Source organism: Gymnogyps californianus, chromosome 9, assembly GCF_018139145.2.
Source record: "Gymnogyps californianus isolate 813 chromosome 9, ASM1813914v2, whole genome shotgun sequence".
In the NCBI taxonomy this organism is placed as follows: Eukaryota; Metazoa; Chordata; class Aves; order Accipitriformes; family Cathartidae; genus Gymnogyps; species Gymnogyps californianus.
The window spans coordinates 18,720,099-18,743,583 of NC_059479.1; the positions used below are offsets into that span (position 1 = coordinate 18,720,099).

The 23,485-nt window shown below is 39.8% G+C and overlaps 1 protein-coding gene across 1 annotated transcript in view; it reads right to left on the bottom strand.

Moving 5' to 3' along the window:
* The window catches only part of TENM1 (teneurin transmembrane protein 1), an 840,514-nt gene that overhangs the window by 93,247 nt on the left and 723,782 nt on the right, over nt 1-23,485 (bottom strand). Inside the window, exons 15-16 of the mRNA XM_050901608.1 lie at nt 9,913-10,098; nt 6,271-6,417 (exon numbers count right to left, since the gene is read on the bottom strand). Of these exons, the coding sequence (XP_050757565.1) occupies nt 6,271-6,417; nt 9,913-10,098 (333 nt within the window). The remainder of the gene's footprint in view (nt 1-6,270; nt 6,418-9,912; nt 10,099-23,485) is intronic.

The window sequence follows — 23,485 nt, forward strand, 5'->3', positions numbered from 1 at the left end:
ATTGTGTTAGGAGTTTGTGTCAATGGAATCACACAATGGTTTCCATGAAACAAAATATATTTTCTTGCTTATACATTCATACATATATATTTCTTATTTAATATGATGGAAAGAATGCCACAAGTGTGATGAAATTACCTCCTCAGCTATGTTTCTACTGCAGTCACGGAAGGCTCAGTTTGTGCTCGGTACAGCACGTTCTCTAATGTACACATTATGCAGCAATCTCTCTTCTACATGGATGATCACCTTCAGCAGCCAGACAAATTGGCAATGGAGCTATGCACCCCCCTCTCCATTGGTTACTTTCCAGCAATATATCTCTTTACTTACCATGTTTGGGCAAATGCTGTACAATGATTGTATTTCATGTTTTGCATTTGAGCTTTCCATATGCTGCATAATACCTATATTAAATCCTCAATAAAATAAAATGACAGTTGGAAAAGAAAAAGGTATTTTGTCAGCTATAAGCTAATAGCAAGAACATGGAACAAATCACATATTTTGGGCCTGATATGAACAGCTTTATGCCATCTACTTTTCAAATCCTGGCTTTTCTAGTCTTCTCATCTACCCTTGAATTACTTGCAATTCATGACTGCAAATATGGGAATATCACAATAACTCATGTTGCTGAAAATGGATCCATGTTCATAATTAGTACAAATTGTGTAGGTAGTGGAACGCCCGAGGACATTAAAGAGGCACTGGGTGGGGTCACGGGTAAGGGAAGCAAAGAACAAAGTGGTTCTAACTTCGGCAGCGGTGCCTTCCCCAGCTCACCAGTGCAGCATGCAATAACTTTCACAGCGGCTTCTTTTCTATTAAACCGCTGAGGTGCTTTATTAACTGGCTATGAAAACGACAAATTCAATCAGACTCTACTTCCCATGTTACTGGGTTACTTATTTTAATAAACCATCCACTATCATTAGGTTCTCACAAACAAAATGTAAATAGTTAGCAATACTAGTTAAAATTGCTATTCTTCTGCTTTAAAGTTCATTAAAAGACCAGAGTTCTCACCCCTTCAAACTTTTGTCACACGTGGAGAAGACACTACTAATGTTAACTACAATAGGTTTGAGGTTTTACGGTTAATGCCAAACCCAGAATACTACTAGAAGTGGCGTATATGCTTATATGGTGCATGCATGTACATGTATGCAGGCATACTCACAAACACACATACTAATAAACGTACTTGCTCAATCCCATGAAAATCAAATCCATCTCTAAGGAATATACTATACTTAGTGTAAGTAATACCAATGACCTTCTTTTTCACTGCTGCAGAGCAACCCAGAGTGTGTAAGTGCTCTCCTGCTCCCTCTGTACTGACCTAGTGAGCGCAAGCCAGCCATGGAGCTGTGAGAATTATGTGCACAACATTTTCACAGAAAGTAAAAAACGGGCTTTAAGTTTCTCCTTGCAGTAAGCAGATTTTGTTCTCTGAACTCCTTATGCAGGACAACCTAAAAAAACTCAACACCGTGACTCTCAACACCTGGAGGATTTGAGCTTTTTGGTACACTCACATGATCAATTGTTCAACACTATTGTTGTTTGTGGGGAAAAAAAAGAAATCCACAGGAGTCTTCAACTTACATTTGCTTGCTTTCTTTTACAGATTTCAAATAAGCGTTAAACAATGCCTGTGCCGACTTGTTTCACCACAGGCTCAGTTAAGCCCAATTAGGGTTGCCAGGAATCTAAGCAAACTGAATCAAAAAGTAACTTCAGAAGAGACTAAGCAGCAGTAACCGTCATGAGTCTCTCATGCTTATTTGTACGCATTAATCCAAACTGCTTCTCAAATTTTAGCTGCAATACATAGCATGCAGCAGACAGTGAGGCTGTTAACTGGGAACACCGGCATTTGTATAAGGACATTGGAAACACACCAGTGTGCCTGTGGAAAGGCTGCAGAGTGTTTTATCCAGCGAGTACCGGTGGTGGTTGGCCTTCCACACACAGGAGAATGCAAATATATCAGGGTATGATTTTCAGAAACTGTAAGTATCCCCAGGGAGCCCTCGCTGCTCAGCAACAATGAAAACCATTCCCATCAGTATTATTTATATTGTGTAATAATAGCATATTACTTATATATGGACTCAATATCTCTGTGATGGATAGGTTATTAAAATGCCAATGGATGGGTCAGAAATATATCAATATTTTAGCAGCACTGGTTATCAACCCAAGGCTATGCTGAGTCATATATTTTCTTGTGCTTGGAAAAGCTTGGAGAAAGCTACAATAACTGTCTGAAGTGACTGAAGGGATATTTGGAAGAGAATTCAAAGCTTGTAGTAAATAGTATCGTCCTTAAAAACAAACAGTCAAGATGGATTCACAAAAGAAAAAGAAAACGATGAAAAGAGATCCAGGCAAATTTAAAAGAGAGATCCGTATCACAGAAATTAATGGGAGTGACAGGCTGCAACTTTCAGCTTAACACAAAGACCTGCATGTGCAGCAGCAATGTAAATATATGTCAGAATAGCAGGTAAATTGTGGCTGGGCAGGGTGGGGGGGTGACCTGTGAGCTGGTGCCGAGCGCCCTGCGCGTCCCAGCACTGCAGCAGCATGCTCTGCCTCCTCGCGTCCGGGACACAGGCACTCGCCTGCGCAGAACTCAGCAGAGCCTTCAAGCAATCTCCTGGAGCTACTGAAGCTTCCAAATGAGTCTAAAGTAATGGCAGGGCAAGAGAAAATGACCTGCTCAGATGAGCTGAATGGTCATCTTATAAACTGAAAATGAAATCATGTCAGTCATGACAATGAAAGAAGGAGAATAAGAAATGGGGAATAATGTGATGATGAGGGAAGCCACAGCGAGGGAAAGGCCCCACTGCAAAGGACATCTGCTTGACTTCTTGGCATTATTTAATGGACATCACACTGCTAACAGACTGCAGATGCACTCCACAAGAGCAAGTGCAAACCATGCTGTCGTGCATCTGTTATAATGCTAAGACCTTTTCAATGATATTTGTAGTGATATTTGAACAGGTAAACATGCCCTTAAGTCTGCAAGTAGGAAAAAGCTAACAGAGAGTTATGAGATGGAATGGGAAAGGCAGTTACGGTACAGTCAGGGTACAAGTACAGCGTATACTAATGGGGCTCTAAAAGAAATAGTACTCTCCCTGCTCAGGAAAATATTTCCGCACGTGTTTAACCTTACCACCGCGGATAACTGCACTGATGAGGAACTCGGTGCTTCAGCGTCTGCAGAACCGGGATGCCTGTGAATATGCTTGTGGTTTACCCTTATACTAATATACCAGTCCTTAAAAAATGAATTCAAGACTTCCTCCCTCCCAAAGCTTTTGTGCTGCTACTACAGACCCAACAGTAACACTAACACTTCCTCATGCCAAATAAATGACATTATTCAATCCCTACAGCTGGAACTAATAAAATACTTCATTTTCTAACATGTTTTTTTCTACCATGTATGTCAATGTATTTCTATATAGTAAAAATCTCAGTTTTTCAGTCTCTGAAAGTACCGTATAATAAATCAACTGGAAACTACACAAAATTATCGCTCTGCCTAACTCCTGAAATTAGAGTTTGTTTGAAACAATAATTGTTCAACTTTACTACAGCTTTGTTCTTTGGTTATGACTTCCTCCTAATGAACATGAAGCACAAAACACCTCCTAAGGACTGAGATATAAATGTTTGATTTAAACACAAGTGGAATGAATAAGACCTTTGCTCGGTGAGAATACCACGATTTGGAACATAAAACAGCACTAAATTAGGTCCAGAGCATGATCTCTTGGGCTATGTCACTGACTGAATGTGATCACATCCTAATGGCTTAGGAAGTTACTACCTGTCAGTTGAGTTTCTGTAATTCAACTGAGCGCGTGCTCTTAATTCAGCACAACTGCAGGTGAAAACGTAAATAGCTTCCATCTTTACGAACCTAATCCAGTTATGTAGCTTGATGGATGGTAACTCGTTATGTCACTGTAATATTCTCATAGTCGAAGGTACAACCTCCCAGCAAACAGGACTTAACAGGTAATGCCATGTCTCCTTCCTAATTTCTGTTTTTACTGTTGTGTATGTATACAAACCCTGAAACGCTAGGAATCAGCTTCTGATTTTGTATTAATGTAACGCTGGTATAACTCCAATGACTGTAGGGGAATTTTTCTAATTTACGCTTATGCCAAATCAGGTCCTCTGAACTTCATATATAAAGAGAAGTGGTTTTAATATGTAGATATGATTTTCTTTTCTTATATAAAATTGATTGTGAAGGAAACTTAATTACATTTAGCCCATCTGTAGTAGTCAGATTAATTAAATATTTCTCTCTGCACTTATCTGTAATTGTAATGTCAACAGAGTTGTCCTAGTCCACGTTATGTTGCCATTAAAAAGGAAAAAGAAAATTACTTTTAAAACCTGCAGTGAAATGATGTTAAGTGTCTGCTTTAACTGACAAATTCAAGGAGATTTAGAGTTAAAACTGCCAACTCTTTCAATAACTCACTGTTATTGCAGAATATAAAGCACCCAAAATCACAACACAGGGCAGTTTATACAGAGCCAGTTCATAGAGTGTATCAGAAAATGCTTTACATACATTATAGGCTAAACAGGGTTTTTGTGGACAGATTTAAGAGTGCAGGCGAGTGAGTCAGTGGCTTGGACAGCAGGGGAGAGCACCAGACAGATGGGAAAGCACGCGGGGGGCAGCGACGCCAGCTGTGGGACCTTGTGTGAAAGGGATACACACCAGTGTAGAAGAGCAGAGAGAGTGGGCAGAGAGACGGTTGTTAGACATCTTGGAAATAAGGTGGAAAAGGAAGGATAAGAGAGGAATAAGGCCATTTTGAATGGGGTTCAGAAATGAGGAAGCCTTTGCCAAAAGACAGCACGGTCTTAGAGCCCACAAGATACAAAATCAGAAGGTCTCAAAATATATCTGTAAATGAGGAATCATCACTGAGTCAGAATGTTTCTATTGAGGTCCCACAGTGACCTCAGTTCTTGGCCCTAAATCAAGCTTAATTTATCAATGACCTAGAAGAAAACAGACAATCATTATACTAAGGTCTGACACTACAGTGGGGTATGAGATCTCACCCAAGACACTGAGATGGTCTGTAAGTGTGACACAATAAGATAATACATATTTCAATACATCTCAGTGTACAATCTAAGGAAAAAAATGTAACTGTGCTTGGGGCAGATGTATTCACAGTCTGAATGAGAAAGCTGCACAGCTCCGAGGATGGGGGCAAGCACACTGTAAAAGATGGTAGTAAGTAAAGGAGAGGAAAGTAATAGTCCTTCTTGACTGTCCAGTAAATGAGTATTCCTAAAATAGATAGGAAAAATAATTAACAACCAGTGAGGAATGTTGTGGCTTTTCTCCCACTGGTAAGTTTGAAATAGAGTTTGAATGTTTTTCCTGAAAAAAATGCACTAGCTCGTGTATTAGAATGAACTACTGGAAAGGAGGCAGAGACTAACTTATGAAAAGAACTATGTTTTTCCCAGCAAACCTAAAACTTACACAGCCTTAGAATGAATCAAGACTACAGAGGTCTGACGTAGGGAGCACCTAGTGCCAAATGCCCTGGTTCAACTGGTGGAAAAGAGCAAATGATGAGTACAGGGCTCTGTTTATTGTACTTTCAAAACTTACTTCTGCATACTTTCTACACTAGCTTACTCAATAATCATTCAAATGTAAGTCCAGATAATTGCAAGAACTGTGTTGTGTCTCAATGGAAACATTAAGAAAGAGATTAATATTAAAAAAGCATCTCTAAATGTATGCTTTATGCTTGCAAATCTATTCATTTAATATTAACATAAGACTAAACTCTGGAAGCATTTTGACAGGCACAGAGGTTTCTTCATTTGGGTATCCATTGGCCGTCTTTTCTGAAATAGAGACAGAGTTATGAGGTAGAGCGGAAAGGAGATAGAAGAAATTACTTGTTACATGTTTTTTTGTTGGTGTTTTTCTGTTTTTTAAAGAAAAAAATCAAGTACTGGGATGATAGGTACGGCACATACATAATTTCTGCCTTGAATAACGTCTAGCACAAGCGTCTGTTCCCTCACTGCACTGCTTCAGATGAAGTCAGTGGAACAACTGTCTTGAGCAAACAGACAAACATTGACATTCTGTGATAAAAAGGAAAACATACACCAAAACCATAGATTCAAATGACAATCAAGGACGTAACAAATAAACAAAGAGACATGAATTATGTATCATACCTCCATCATTGTCCAGGTTATCTCCACACACCATTTCCATGACAACGTTACATCCTGAGCCACTCCAGCCCACTTGACAAACACAGTGCCATCCATTCTGATCAAGAGTGCACCTCCCGTTTCCATAACAGAGACCTGGGCAGCCATCTAGAAAAGAAAATGTAAAAAAGAAGCCTTCATGGAGGAGTTTTCTTCTCTTCGTTTACAGTTGCAATTATTCTCTAACATTCTTTCATATGGTATTATACTTGCTCCCTTCAAATGATCACAGCTCCCTTGCAAGCCATTTATATTTTTGGCCAAATATGGAAAAATCCCCATCTTGGTCCCTCCCTTTGTTTGCCCAAAAGCCACTTCTCGGTGAGGAATGGGGATTTTTTAGTGTGTAACATTTTGTGCGCAGGAAAAAAGTGAGTAAGCTTATAAGAAGATATTTAGCAGTCTGCCGTGTCCATCTCTTTCTCTACTTATTGAAAAATAAGTTGTAGATCACAAAGGAAGGTATATGCATAATCAACGTTTATATCAAAGATATACATGGACAATATTGTTTAAATGACAAACTGGCATTTGTGGACATAATCCTACACGTTCCAGGGAGTGGAGGTGACATTTTTATTCTGTTCATAGTCAGCTGACTGAGAAAAAGCCAATTTGATTTATGTGACAATACAACTCTTTCCACAGAAGGCAAATGAGGGAGCATTTCCTTCCAACATCCAGTTCCACTTCCTTCACATTATAGCCGATTCAAATATGACAAACACTTGCCGTTTAGTGGCTCTGATTCTAGATCAAAACTGGAACAATGACTGTAGCATCCTCTGGATTATACACTTGTAAGCTCTGAATCAACAGTAATTTGGACATTCTCAGCTAGATCTCTTGCCCATAAGAGTGAGAGAGGAATTGTCTCTTGGATGTGTACACTCATGTCCATCTGCTTGGATAGTTTAGTGCCAGCTCAGACATTTGTCAAATCCTCACCATGTTACACATGGAGCCAAAGGACAATGGACAAAGCTGAGCAATAAGCTTGACAGCGCAAGGCCTCCCTTCTTTTTGCCAGCATGGACATACAGGAACTGAAAGCCCTTCTGTACTTGATAGTGAACATCAACACTTACGTGTTATCAGGGAGAATTTTTTTTTTTGAGGAAGAAAGAAGAGGCCTCGGTCTGCATATGTGTTTGGCAGCCCCAAGATGCTCCGAAAGGACTTTGGAGGAACCGACCAGAGAGTGAGACAATCTGTATGACTGGTCTGTCAGGCTGTGACTCACAGCCCAGCACGCAGCACATTTCCTGGCAACTTTACACTAGACACATCATCTCTCTCCTCCTCACCCTTGGCACAGTTTATCAATCGCATCTGCAACCAGGGGGATTGGAGGGTCTGACCCTCTTGCTCGGAAGACCTGAGATGGGTGGCACCTTTTTCTCTCACTGGAATTCTGGAAGTTGCTGCTCTAAAATAGCATGAGGTTGGCAACTACCAGGTATACTATCAAAGCCAATAATTTGCCTGTGTCGGGGAGTTGGGGGAAAGGGTGGGATGTGAGAGCTGTTCTGGGTAACGGGGATGTTTTTCCACTTCAGTTCACTGTCCTGCTGAGTTAATTCATTTCTTGTACACGATTACATTTTGCTGCTGTGTGTGGTTAACCTCTAAGACTATAAAGGTAATCAAATGAATGTCTACATGATTTTATTATTATCTAATTCTGAAGAAATAAAATAATAAATACAAAATAAACACCCAAGTCTTTCTGGAATATTGGTTACTTTGATATTTGAGTTAGCAGCATTTTTGCAAGGGGCAATGGGCATCACTGCTCTGCACAGCATGGCCAGGACTGAGGGACTGCTGTCAAACTCAGGGAAGGTACTTGTGCTGAGATGACCAAGCAGGACCTGCGGCAAGGCACGGAAATCAAATGAACAGCACCAGACACAAAACAACATAAAATTTAACTCTTGTATCAAATGATTTGAAGAGAACTATATCACATCTAGCATAGACAGCTTTTAAAAAAGTGTACTTCTCTATCAAAAGAAACTTCCTTCAAGCACAAATGACAAAAAAAAAAAAAAAAAAAAAGAAAATTTTTGTTCTCATGGAAAACAGGATCAACACAAAGTTTTTTTAGAAAGTCCTCAGCTCTGTCATTACTTTGGAATGGTAAGCAAGAGCAAAAACCTGATTTGCCTAACATAGCACATCAGATGGCCACATAAAATATGCTTACGTTGCTACAACTTTGCAAATTAGTTGAGCACATTATTTGTTAAAAACTGCATTTTCTTCTGTAAATCTCTCTCTGTCTCTGTGTGTGTGTATATATATCTATATATCTCTATCTCCATAAACAAATGTTTTATCTATTCTGGCAACTTAGCAGTACAGAAGCTCAGACAAAACAGGTAACATAAAACACTCCATTCCCAATACTTTTGTATCTTTTCATTATTCTTTCGCAATGCTGATATGAAAAACTTACCTCGAAGAGCATCTAAGTAGTGAGCTTAAAAAAGAAAAGAACAAAACTGAGATGGATTGAACTTCTGTACCCAAATGAAAATACAGACACCATTTGCTTGTGGCTTAGCACCTGTTGGTTAGATACAAAGTGTCTCCCTCTTCCTGCACTCAGAGCTATTCCTGCTACTGTGATCAAAACACATTGCGTATGTGATTGTTCTTCATTTGATGACAAGCATGCAGAGGACAGCTCGGGCCATACCTGGCAGCGCCTACCACGGGAAGAGCAGCTCTGTTTATCTTTTTAATTCTTTTGGTCCTTTTCTGGATTTGTTGTACACAATCTTTAGAAAATTAGGCCGTTCCTCCTTCACAAACCTAATTCTTGATTCAGCGAATCTGATTTAGTAAATTCTACACCCAGTGAATGAATTATCTTAAAATGGTCAAGATAAAGATAAAACATTCTATTTTTTTCCAAGAAGCAAGCATGAGAGCTTACGCTGCTTACCTCTGAAAATTAGATACCCTGCTATTATAAACAATTAAAATGTTTATGAATAATCTCGCTCTGGGACATTTTAGGGAGAAACACTATTAGACTCTGCAAAAACCTGTTGTGTTTCATTAAAAATATGACTATTACATTTGTAGAGTAATGACTTCTAAAAAGATCTGAAAGCTTTACCTTGTTAGGAATATCGTTAGAGGCCAGCTATAGAAAAATCACCTCTAGTGATAAGTAAAATATGTAAATCCTCAGACATGAAGGCAAGAGATTTAATGCAAGAATTACTTAAGCTGAATAATAGCTTCATCCCCTCACACCTTCTATTTCTTAAACATTTTTTTCCTTCCTGACTCAAAGTTCACATAGGAACACAATCGAAAGATATGTTAGGACTGAGATAGTTTACGTGTGTTTTTTAAGAAATTAATGCATCAGTGTTATTTCCTCTAACCAGAAAGCTGCACTGAGTTGCTATTCTGTGGGACAAGCAGGCTGCACCATCAGCGCAGAGGCACCTTTTTACGCCTGGCCTGATTCTGGGTCTCTGTTTTTCCAAAATGACTTGAATCAGACTGATGGCTATGGCAGATCTTTGTAGAACTAGTGAAGATTTTATGTATTTTATTTCTAGAGGTACAAAACGCCCTTACCAATGGTGCAGTGGTCCCCTTCCCATCCAGGGCTGCACTCACACTTCCCATCCTTGCACTGGCCGTGCTCAGCACAGTGAGAGTGGCAGGTACGTTCTTCACAGGTTGGTCCCACCCAGCCCTCTTCACACTGGCATATCCCTCTTGAACAGACACCATGGCTGCCACAGTCCAGCGTACATAGCTCTGCATAGGATTACAAAAATACATAATGTGAAACAGCAATTTCCTACTGCAAATAGACTTTGCACCGATACTAAATGTAATCACTTCTGTACCAATATCACTCATCAGTTGGATCAAATATGGGATTTCATCACCCAGTACAGACCTTACACAATCTGGCTGCCTCCTTCTTTAGCAGTTACTTGCGAGATCATTTATTTGCTTGGGGTGGGGACTGCAAAAATGATGGCTTTGCAAATGGTAGGGCAATGGGTCTAAACCAGACAAACAACAACACAAAAAAGTCCCTATCTTTCGCCTGATTTCAGCTGAGGCCTCGAATAACAGCATGCCATGTCTGTTCCCAGGTCCCACTGGCTCAGTTCTGAAATCTGTCGTAAACTCAAATATTGCAAGAGAGCTGAATTAAAGGATAAAGTGGCACATTAAATACATACAAGCAAAAGTCTTTGCAATATTCAGACATTTGTAGTGATGGCAAAATGGCCTTCACTTACAGTAAGAAGAGCCACCAGAAAGGTAACAGTGAGAAAGAAGAAGTGCAAGCACCCCACTCTGACGGCAGTGTACAGTATTAGATGACTTACAGGCCATGCAGATCTGCCTAGTTCTAAAATGGCTTTCAAGCATTAAAACTTTTTTTCCTTCCTAACTCTCATGAGTCAACTGCTAAGAAACCAGAAAAGCTCTTTCGGGAAGACAGGAGTACCTCCTTCATTGCACTCAGAACAATTTCTCTACCTGGGCATTGTAGAACACCACTTATCGTGAAGTGGAATGAAAGTCCTGAATTGTTTCAATACATCACAATATGCCAATTGCAATTCTACCTCCACTTAGACTAAAGTTGCTCTGTGAAAAGAATGGCTTCATTATAAAAAGGTTCTATGTAGTCTGAATTTATTTAGAATAATTAGTGTCAAGAGACAGAACTTGCTTGTTATTCTGCAATTAACCTGCCACAGAAATGTTTCCTCCTTCTTCCTCTCGGAAAGCAGCTGATAGCACTACAAGTGTAAGCCAAATAATCGTGTCTGCTCTGATTTCAAATGTCAGTGTTACATATTTAGTTGTTGCAAGATTTTTCCTTTGACAGATTTTAAACAATGATCATTTATATCTTGGAACTATTGTATATAAACATTCTTAAAAGCATTTGTAGTGACAAATGCTGTCACTGTATATAACCAAGCACAGTTTTTAAAGTTTAAATTGAAATCTTATCAATTCCAATCACTTTAACACAAAGAAAAAAGCAACACAGAAATGAAACCGCACAGTGACATCGCAGACATGCTGGGCTCTGTCTCAAGTTAGAGTCTAGCCCTCATTTTCATTAATAGCCGGGGTGATGGCACAGAGTGCAATCGAAAGAATCAGTTGAGTAACAAAGTGGAAGAGCATGGTCAAACTCAAAATTACCTTCAGAAGCAGAAGGCATGGCAAAGAACCTACGCTAAAATTCACTAAAAGAAACTGTGAAGTATTGTCCTGAGGAAGTCAAAATCAGTTACATAAAAAATAATTAATTTTACTATTCAGATAGGGACTGGCGTTATACTGGAGTACAAGATAAACATAATTATCTGATGATATTCCTGCAAAAGAGTATATAAGACAAGGAAGGAGACTGCTCTGCTATATTCAAACGAAAAACTGTGCTGAGCCTGGGACATTATCCCTTAGAAAGACTTGATTGCTGCCTGCTGATCATGTATTAATCTCATGCTTCATGCCTTGGACTGCCTGCCTGCAGGTACTGGGATGGATTTCTTCTCCCTTGCTGCATAATTTGGCTCGGCTTTTTTGTTCTGTTACTTGTTTGTTCCTCAGAAACTTGGGAGACCGCTCAGAGGACTACAGGGGGGACTTGCTCTGTTATCTCACTGGTACTGAACTCGCCCAAATACTTGCTCCTATGATCAGGAAGTAAACTGATCCCACCACATCTGGGATCACAAAAGACTCACCCCCAGGCCAGACTGGCAGAGGACCACTGGTATTATTTTAACCTACCTTTATAGCTTGGGGCACGGGCTAACTCCTGAGAATTAAATCTAACAAATTACCTACTACTTCAAGGATTTAGGCTGCTAGAGGGATGCCTTTGATCTCTCCTGATCTCCCTCTAGTTCATTATAATCATTGCTTTTGGTTTTTTACTGTAAGTGGCAGATTGTTAAGAGGATTTTAAGAAATATTCTGTAGTTTACACTATGCTAGGCTAAGTGGAGTAGTTTTTTTTTTGACCCTTCTGGATTGAGTGTCTACTACATAGTTTTTTGCAGTCGTGGGACTGGCTTAGTTCAACTGATGCCAAAACTTCAGGGAATATTGTAGGCATCAGCATACAGAAGTGGCAACGTAGGCTGGAACGGCTGAATTGGGGAAACAAAGTGACACATAGAGCTTCCAATCGTGTCAGCAGCTCCAGCAGCTCCCACCACTTCTCTATCTGTAAAAAAATCAAAGAACCAGCTGTGGAAAACCTTGACCACATTCCCCACACATGGCATGCACGCCTGCCTCACTTCTGTCTGTCTACCCAGCAGAGTCTAATCACGACAAACTTATCTTCCAAACAAACAAAAGAAATAGCAGCATGGAGCCGAAGGCAATGTAGGCACCTCCCTACCACAGGGACATAGATCTTGCACATATTCCTATTTTACAACCCCCAAATTAAGTGGATCTTAAAATGTTTGGAAGTTTTCCATTGTTTTCCCCACGTTTCACAAAAGGAATAAAATGTTTAAACACTATTTAAGCTCCTACATTCCATCAGTAGTATCTGCAGTAGTATCTGCAGCTTTAATCCACAGCTAATTCAAACAACCAAGATCAAAAAAAGCATTATCAGTCCATGTTGTCCTGTTTTTAAAGCAAAACAATTCCTTAGCTCCTCCTATAGACAAGCAAGTACAGCAATATCAGCACAGCAGGGAGCCACATTAGCATGTGTGTTTGTATCGAGAGACTGGGTTTCCACAGCAGACTAGACAAAATGTGATACTTGAGCGAGTGGACAGCGGCCGAATGCAATGGAAAACAATACAATAACTTGAAATAGGTAAATAGCTTCAAACAAAGCTGATGTGGTAAAAATTCAGACAGCACTGAAGTCAGACAGCAAATCAGACATCACGCAACCATTTTGCTTAATGGAGCGTCGTCCTCCTTCCATAGCAGTTGGTGCTACAGGACCCAGTAGCACCCCAAAATGCAGTGGGTGCCCCACAAGGGGCCAGCACAGAGGGGCAAGGGCTTTGAGCTGTGGGTAGGTGCAGCAGCTGAGACAGCCAAAGACGTCTCCTCTGATTGAAACAGCTATTCCACTCCCTCTCTTCTCCATCCATCTTCTGGCTCTGCCTGGAGCTTATCATCTGAAACTGTGGTGAGCTGATTCAGATCATGATACTGGCAGATAATTATTCACTTTATTTTCCTGGGATAATACGTGACAGCTTGCTGGGCTAAATCAGCCCACTGAGGGATGAGAGAAGCAACACAGGCAGGGCAAGGGAGGAGGTGCAGATCACAGCCTGGACGGGGACTGTCCTGCTGCGGAGCCACAAGCTGTGCCATCGTCTGACCGCAAAGGACAAGAGCAAGGGGTGGTGACTGATGTAAGGTAGTAAGGGAGGCAGGTGACAAGAGGTACAGTTTGGATTAGTCGGCTCGGGGCTATTACATCGCAAGCCTTTAGTTATGCTATTACATTAATTGTCAAGCATTCTCACAATGTACAGTGCAACACACACAATTCTTTAAGTCCCTCAACTGTGTTGGTGTTTAGGCTTGTAGGCTTACATAAAAGCCATCTCTTCTCTCCCACTCCTCTTTGTCACTGTTTAGTGGGACATACGCCTGCCCAGCTTGCCTGCCTGAGCTCTAGGCAGATCTTGTGGAGCGTGGTGGGTTGAAGGCTGGTCTGTGGCCAACAGACCAGATCCTCAGTAGGCATGAATTTTCGTGGCTCCCACGAAACCAACAGAGTCACCCTAATTCGCAGTAATTCACAGCCCTGTTTCAGTTTTTGTACCTGTACACTTTGCAATCAAAACAAAGCTCTCTAAGTGTAGGGCTGGAAAGTTAATTTCCTTATTTAAAAAAAAGCTCAGCTGTGCAGACTCACCGCAAGAAACGCGCCGGCAAATTGCTGGGACCTGGCCTCAACTGACCCTGCAGTTTCTTACAGACTTTCATGAAATACTGTCTTTATCAAATCTAAAATTCAGAGTCCTTAGACTTAAACCAATTAATGAATAAGAGACTTAAAAAATGTTCAACTCAGTCTAGAATTTTTACTGACATGTCCTTAATTCTGAATGCTCATTAATTTTCTTGGAAGAAGGCAAATGTGAGCTGTGAAGCATTATTTGTACATATTCTTGAGAAGGAGACAAATACGTTGACCATTCCTGAGCTAATCTAAAAAGCATTAAAAATTCACTCCACACTCTTCATTTTAATTATCTAAGTCAACAATGAGTTCTTTCAAATGTGTTTTATAATAAGTTTCTACTTATGTGATATGAAAAGGGAAATTAAAGCTAAATATTTTATAATTTGTAATGATAAGGGAAGATTTCAATGTTAATGCAACATGTTTTAGAAATAACTCTTAGAAAATCATGCTAAGAATACAAAACTATATGTAAACAAAAGCGGCCAAATAGTATGAAAACACTTTCATTTTACTTTTCTTCACATTCGGTGGTGAGTCTTGTTCTACAGACAGTCTAAACCTTAAGTATCATATTCATAATTTTGCTATCCATTTTTTAATAAGTGGTTTTCCATAAAGATTAGAAATTAATCTATCCCGACTTTCACCCAATAAGCTTAACTGCTGGAGGCAGCAAAAAATCACCTATCTAGGTCTAATAAAGAAAGTTTTTTCAATTTAAATATACATTGCATTTAATAAGCTTGCATGATAATTTCAACAATGTTCCTGAGCTTTTTAAATTACCTTCCTGCTGTGTCCTGGAGACAACTCTGTTCCAGCTTTCATTTTCAGCAACTGACTTTATTAATATAATTTTTTACACCACAAAAAATTTCAAAAATGTAAAGTTTTAGGAGTTTCAGAAGCACTCGAGCTATTTTTTTTCAGTAAAACCTAATGGAACGTTGTCCCCACCAGAGGTTACCTGAGAGAGTGCACTGTAGAGGTTTAATGTAGATACCAAGTTTTACATATCTGTACTAGAAGAGATGTTATTTTTATGGTACAGCTTATATTATTTTCCTGATTTAAATAAACTCCTTTGGCAATCTAGATGTTATAACTGCATCTAATCTAGGCTTCTCTAACAGCGTCACAGTATGTCAGTTAGGTGTGCAATTTTTTACATTCTTAGCCAACCACAGCTATGCCAATAAACTGTCAAGCTAGGGACAGTTCTTCTACAGAGGCAACATAGAAGTATTACATGGGCTATGCCAGTATTCAGCGGCACCTGCTCTTCCAACCCGAGCTGGAAATCAAAGGGACTTGGAAGTGTCTGCAAAACATTAATTTTGAAGTCTTTGGCTGTCAGCTGCCAGGTTTTGTGAACATGTTTCCTCTGGTAAACAGCAATCAGGTTCCTGTGTGGAAGAGGCAGCAAAGGTGCATTCCCCACCAATTACTGCTACGCCTTCTCCCTATCCTTCACACCACCAAGCAACACTTGATGGGAAAATGTCATAGAATTTTATGTGAAATTCAGTACAATCAAAAATAAATCAATATGATAGATCATCACTGAATGACTGACAACTGTTTGGCAAAAAAATAAAAAAAAGCCTCTACTGCTCTACTGTCAGAATACTAAGATAACACACACTTCTGACATGTATCTATGTGCATAGCCCAGTTCACCTATTTTAAGGTAGATTTATAGAAAATAGAGGTGCAAAGGACTTCACATGGTCATCTATTCTTCCTTGTTCCAAATGAAATCATACCTGGCATCCCTTAAAAGCTCCCAGCAACAGAGAATCTACAACAGGACTAGGTAATCCATACCACCACCTGACTATCTTCACAGACAAATACTCTCTCAATCTAAATTTCTCCTGCTGCAATACTTCTTGTCCTTCTCTCCATGCATCGCACGCGTACATCTGACAATGAAATATATTAAAGGTCATCTCACAATACCACAACAATTTGTGAGTTTGAGTGGTTTGTGTGAATAAATTCTGAGCAACGCTTTAATGTTAATTACATGAACACTGCAAAACTATTGCATTGAATTTGCTCTCACATATACCTCCAAAATAATTTCCACAGTCATTTCCAAAGATTCTGCTCTTGCACAAAGTGGGACTTGGTGGCCCATCCCAACAAAAGACACAAAGAGTGAGATTCATCTCATCCAACCTGAGACATTTGTGTCTGAAATAATTTTCTATTACAGTCTGTTATCAGACTAGAATGTTTAAATTTATTCAGCTGTTGATATTTATCCTTTCTGACACTGTCATGAAGCAAGAGACTGTAGCAAGCATATAAAGCTATGTTAAGCAGAAAAGCAATGATTTTGGAAAAATTCTCAAGGAGAAAACGGGTCCTACTCCAAATCCTATTTGCCCTCATTTCTGGCTCTGAACAATGTTAGAAAGGCTCATAAGACCTTGCAACTATTTACGATTTTCTGTGCGTTCCACAAACATGTGGACTTTCCTTGAACTCCTTAAATATCATTCTTTTCTTGCGTCTTCTTGACGTCTTCTGTTACTCGGACTCGTATTAAGTACCCCCTTTCCCTCATGATTATATGACTGATACCCTGTTTCCTATTTTCTCTTCAGTAGATCTATTGGGTTTGCTATGAAATACACTAGCGATTCCAGTAAATAAGCTTTTGGGTGGTCTCACTGGCAACCGAAAAATAGCACAGCTGGAATCACTCTCACTGAATAAAGGTTCGATCCTGGCGCTCTTCTTCATGTTATGAACTGCATTATCCCAGGACGTGTTCTACCGGCAGGCAATGAGGTACTTTAGGAGGTCGGGTCTTCCTCAGAGAGACAAGAGTTGCGGAAAAGTACTATTGAATAGTCAGTGTCTTCAGAACAAAGCGGGGCAATCTAAACTTCACATAGCCCTGACTGTTATTTGGGATAATTCAGATGCAATAACTGCACAATAATCAACTATTTCTACCAAAGGCAAAACTTCTCCAAAACTTCTCCATTCTTCAAACATTGTTTCATTTTAAACCTTTCTACTGTAAGCTTTATGCAGAAAACCTTTCTGATGTGCTGCCTCACAGATATCTAACCACCTTTCTTATCTTCTTACCACAGGCCACAACACATAAAATAAAACCACTGGAACTAAAATGCCATATCCTCACTGCTTGTTACTCAGAATGTTTCACCATCAATCTAGTGACGGTTTTAACTGCTTTCTGGAAATAATCCTACCATCATCTCATTGAACTTATTTCTGATGCATTAAGTATTCTATAAATAGCTCTTTTGACCTCTAGTAGGAAGCCTGCTATTCCATTAATACTATTGTGCATCTCAAAATATATGAATGTAATTGCATTATTTAAAAAACTGTAACGTAGCTTCTGATAATGCTACACCTATTTGAAAGTATCTTTTCCAAACTGGGAGCCTCAATTTGCTTGAAAATTTATTTGTGTAGAAAAGTAATCAGTGGACAGACAGAAAGGTCCATAGGGCAAATACAGCAGAGGTGGGGGAAATGACAGAGAAACTTTTCCCCCTTCTTAGATCTTTTATCATACTTTTTTTTTCAGCTTTATTTTTCATCTGATGAAGAATATTTTCTTCCTGATCCAAATCCAATTTGTATATATAAAAAACCTCACCCTTTATTGATTTTGCTGTGGTTCAAAATGGTATTTTTACAGTGCAAAAATTTAATCAATACCGTCTGACGAATCTGGACTGGTAATGGTAAACACACTAACAGATATTTCATTTCAGGCAGCCAAAGCTCTGAAAATTGATACCACTGAAAAGGATTACTCATTTGCCATTGGGTATATCTCTGTTTACCCAGCCATAGGACTGGTGTAAAGCAGAATACAATTATGCTGTGCTTGCCACAAAAGGGACTTCGGCTGCAGAACCTGTCTCTTTCTTAGAGATGATACAGGTTGGCAGGTCGGACAAGGCCTTTGTGGGAAACGTTTAAAATAAATGAGCAGAAGCGTAACCTAATAGCAAGGAAGATTAGACTGACACAAGGGTGAAGAGAACCACACAGTATTCTGACCAGGACATTTTTTAAATACTTTGTTTCCCAAGTAAATGTGGGGTTTCCTTGTCAAATTTGGTCCTGTTTTATAATTTGTCTCCACTATTTGATTTCAAGTTGTACATGTTGTAAAGCAGTGAGATTACAGTCGTCACTGGAGATTCGTACTCTGACTAACAAGCTCTGAAATCCTTCACAATACACTGAGAATCACAAAAGGAAATGGCGTGCAACGTCTACCTTGTTCGATATTTTATTTGATCAGACTAGTAAGAAAGCCGTCCAGAACAATCTATCGTGGGCAGTAATGAGTGAGATGAAAGCTATGAAAGCTATGCCTTTGTGTTCATTCACAGGGGGGAAAATGCAATCCACAGTTCCTCGGGCTGAAAAGCCAGTTGTGTAGGAAAAATGGGAAACCTGTTGAGTAAGTGACAGACCACGAGAATCAGGAAAGGCACGAGGCCTACGATAACGATGAGAAACATGGAGAGCAACCAAATGGCTTTGTAGGGAAAAAGGTAACAGGCAAAGAGATGGCTCAGCAGGTACATTTAATAAAGCTGTCTCACAGGTACAGCCTGAACTAATCCAGCATCAAAAGAAAATAAAGATTTTGAGACACCTATTTTCAGCAAGGGTTCACCAGATTGCCTGAGTGGATCTGGACACGTCTTTACATAAGCACTAAATCTTTCATGATACACAGAGGTACTATTATTAACACTGAGTAGGGCTCTGCTCAGAGCACAAAGTTTTCCACAATTATTTAATTAGTAAATTCGATCAGTAATATTCAGTAAAGAAGTAATGATTTACTTAAGCACTATTTGCAAAGAGTAGGCACCATCTTTAATTCACTGGCTTACAGGATGACCTTTGAATATGGGTCCTCTCACAAAAATTGCTCCAGTAAGTGCTTACCTCACCCAGGTCATGTGCTCTGTACATTAGATGTACCTGCTGACTTCAGTAATGAAGATATATTTTACTTATCATATCTCTGAAGGACTCAAAATGCTGAAGAGGTGGGCACTGGTACTACTTCTCAACATATTACAAGAACATCTATTCAGATTCACCTGTGTAAAAGCAATGGCAGCCCCAAATTGCACAGATACAGCGCTGCCCAAATCAGACATAGAGTCGGCACTCAGAAGGAAAGGGGATAGTGACTTGAAGAATCTACATCAAAACGCCAGGACTAGATGCTTTTAAAAGGACGTAGTTCCATTTTTACAAATCTTTTTTTCAGGGAAGAGCCAGCCTACATGGACAGACAGAAACAGCGGATCAACTACAATAAGCCTTAGGAACTCTGTGTTCCCAACAATCAATTTGTATCACAGTAATGATTAATATGTGAAATTAAAGGTCATTACCAGCTTCTAAGTAACATCTCAGTTTCACAATCAAAAGCAAAATCAGCTGAGGAGGCTGGCCTTGCTGCCTCTCTTTTTAGCACAAATAAGCAGTTTCTTGGACAAACTCAACAGGCAGGCATAACAAGCTGTTTCACAAAAGCAAGGGGTGCAGCCTCAATTAGCAAAAGTCATACAGTGCTCAGTGACTGACTATAAACACTGCTTACGCGGACAAGGAGCAAACATTTCTATGTTCATTGCTGCGTTTGTGAAGATGAGTACAGAGAAAGATGAAGTAGGTCAGTGTAAATAAACCATAACTTCCTCTGTGTCAGCAGCATGAACAGAAATAGCAACATGCATCTGGCAGCTGCTGTTCTGTCTTGCCGCTGCTAAAGCAACGATGCAGCTCATGACTTGCATTTTTCCTGCACCAGGGAGAAGCAGCACGTTGGGCACATGACCCCAGCTTTTAAGTGAGCCCTGCTATCACACTCCTCAGTGTCCGTGGTACAACCGCAATAGTGCTTTGTAGACTTTAAGAAGGGAACGAGTGTCCTTTACTATTGTGCTCGGTCTCTTCCTTCTAGGCTGCCTACATTTTTTCCACTAACTCATCACTTCTCCCTGGTCCCTCCTTGCCCATGCAAACGCTGCTTTGCTGAGGCAGTTCTGGTGTCCCCAGGACATGCTGCCCAGTCACATACTGCTCAAAGATACCCTGCTACTTCTTGCTCTGCAGAGCTGACAGAGGCACCGCCAGGCTGGCCGCCCTTTGAAGAAGGCATTTTTGTAAGGAGCGCATGGGTGACCAGAGTGGGAGCTGAAAATACGAATGTGCCATGTGAACAATCAGCTCTCTGCAGTCCATCAGAAAACGATTTTGGATCACAAGGTGATAGATACTATTTTAATAATCTGTTTATAAAATAGCCAGGGCTTCCTAAACCGCAGAGCGACACACCCAAATGTACACTGCAGCTACAATACACAAGGGGTTTTTGCTCTATCACCATAGAAATGTTCTTGCATAATTACTATAAACTTAATTTTATTTAAAAAGTATTACTAGAGCCTAAACATTAAAGCAAAAGTCCTTAAAGAGGGCAGAGACCAGGAATTCCTTAGATGTCTACATATATTACCCTTGCAACAATCTACACCATCAAAAAGCTTAAAAATGCAGTATGTAGGAGAAAAGAAAGTTCCCATGATTTTGACTTTTATCAATAGCAATTTCCTATTTTCAGAGGTAAGTTAAACTTCATAGACTCTGCTGCATAAGCATATTGAAATTATAGCTATTTTTGTAGAACTCTTACCATGACAATAAAAAAATATTATAAAAATCTGCTTTTCAGGGACTGATGCAACACATTTTGCACAATAGATGTTCTGAAATTCACTGAAGGACAAAACCTGTAGTTATTCTAGTGCTTTTTTGTACTCTTCCTCTAGCAATTCCCATTTGTGATTTTCCAGCTGTGAGGAAGGGAGCTCCCTCCTAACACAAGAACCCTTCTTTAAATGCTGGTGGTATGGACAACTTGTCAGAGTTTCATCACTGGACTTCGCTTAGCAAATTAAAAGTTTAAGATCTTGTATGTCGCTACTGTTTTGTTGTCCATCTAGGCTGTTTTTTCCCCTCCATTGCAGCATCCACAACACCAGCAGAACGTCCCCACAACTTCTCTACTTCAGAGACCTCTTTTATAAACGGTTCTTGTGGAGTATGAGCCTTTCATATTCAGGATTTCCATCTTGGAATTTTGGAAATATATCCAATTGGAAAATATCCAATTGGATATTTTCTTGGACATAGAGTACTCACAAAAGTCCTTTCCATACTATATCCTGTCAGTTGTTTTACCGTGGTTCTTAATCACTGTCTAGTAGATTGACTACCATGTAGGCGATACATCTGAGATGCAAAAAGGGATGCAGGCACTTAACTACAACTTTAAATGTTTAAATCCAAAATTCAGACCCTTAAACCCTTTGCTCAGCTTACCTAATTTGGAGGTGCTTCAACCACTCTGGCACTTGAATTGCTACTAAAATCCCACTTATTTGCCAGGTTTTGCTACTAGATGATCACCCAGCTGAGGTCATAACAACTTTCTGTTAAGCTCTCTAGTTTCACAATCTGCATCATCTGACATAGGTGTTGCCTAAGGATCCTAACGAGCATTACTCTCAAAACAGAGCTACTGGAGCTGGCCTAGCACAAACCACATCGAGGTGGACAGTTCCTGGACACAATGGACTTCCCATAGAGACGCGATGCCATGCATACAGAGAGCAAAGTCTCTGTTCGCTCCCTAGAAGGTAGGATAAACAGGACCGTATTGCTGTCACCAGAGCAATTCGGGTACCTTGCTCCTGGATAGGGGAAATGCTGCTGGGACAGAAGCATCCGAAATTGGGTCTGTGGATTCCACCCACTGGAATAAGTAATACCTTTTTGTGGATTAGACCAGGACTTACAAAAGCAGACTTAAGTCAATTATGTTTACATTTGAATGACGGATATTTCCAATAATTGCTGAATGAGGTGCAGACAGCACTAGATTAAGAATCTTAATTTTCAGGAAGAAAAAGGGAAGGAAAGAGCCATTATTTTTGGCATATCTGCAAAATAAGCAGCAATCGGTTGAAAAACGTCCCAAGTTTCCTCATTGTATATCTCATACCCTTGACTTATCCTATTTCTTAAATCAATACATGACTACATCAGGTATTTCTGGTTCCCTCTGGACTGATTTCAACATGCAGGAGAATTAATTTTTATTGGAGTGCTTCTTCACTGCCTTAAATTTCTCATGTTTTAAATTCTCCAGCAACACATATTAAGTGTTCCAATCTTTAACTACTAAGTTTTTAATAGAAAACCAGCTCACCAGATATCTTTTTGCAAACTCTTGCAACTCTATAGGAGATACAAATCAAACTAGTCACACATTGTTTTTTTCTTTTCAATGAAATATACAGTACTAAGAAGAGTCTTTCCACAAGGTCAGACAATGTACAGCAGGGGTGTCCTGGTTTTGGCTGGGATAGAGTTAATTTTCTTCCTAGTAGCTGGTATAGTGTTATGTTTTGGATTTAATATGAGAATAATGTTGATAACACACTGATGTTTTTAGTTGCTGCTAAGTAGTGCTTATACTAAGTCAAGGATTTTTCAGCTTCTCATGCCCAGCCAGCAAGAAGGCTGGAGGGGCACAAGAAGCTGGGAGGGGACACAGCCAGGACAGCTGACCCAAACAAGCCAAAGGGATATTCCATACCATATGACATCATGCCCAGTATGTAAACTGGGGGGAGTTGGCCGGGAGGGGTGGATCGCTGCTCGGGAACTAACTGGGCATTGTTCGGTGAGTGGTGAGCAATTGCATTGTGCATCACTTGTTTTGTATAGTCTAATTCTTTTATTATTATTATTATTGTCATTTTATTATCATCATCATCATCATTATTATTTTCTTCCTTTCTGTCCTATCAAACTGTCTTTATCTCAACCCACGAGTTTTACTTTTTTTTTCCAATTCTCTCCCCCATCCCACCGGGTGGGGGGAGTGAGCGAGCGGCTGCATGGTGCTTAGCTGCCAGCTGGGGTTAAACCATGACAAGGGGAAACTTCAATCATCCTTTTAATTAGCAGAGCAGTAATAGTCAAAGCTCCTCACAAATTAAAGAAAGAGGACAGTTAGATGAAATTAAGTAAGTCCATCATTTCTTCAGAACAAAACAATGAAGGATGGTTACAGTGTAATTAAAAAGTTCTTGAGAT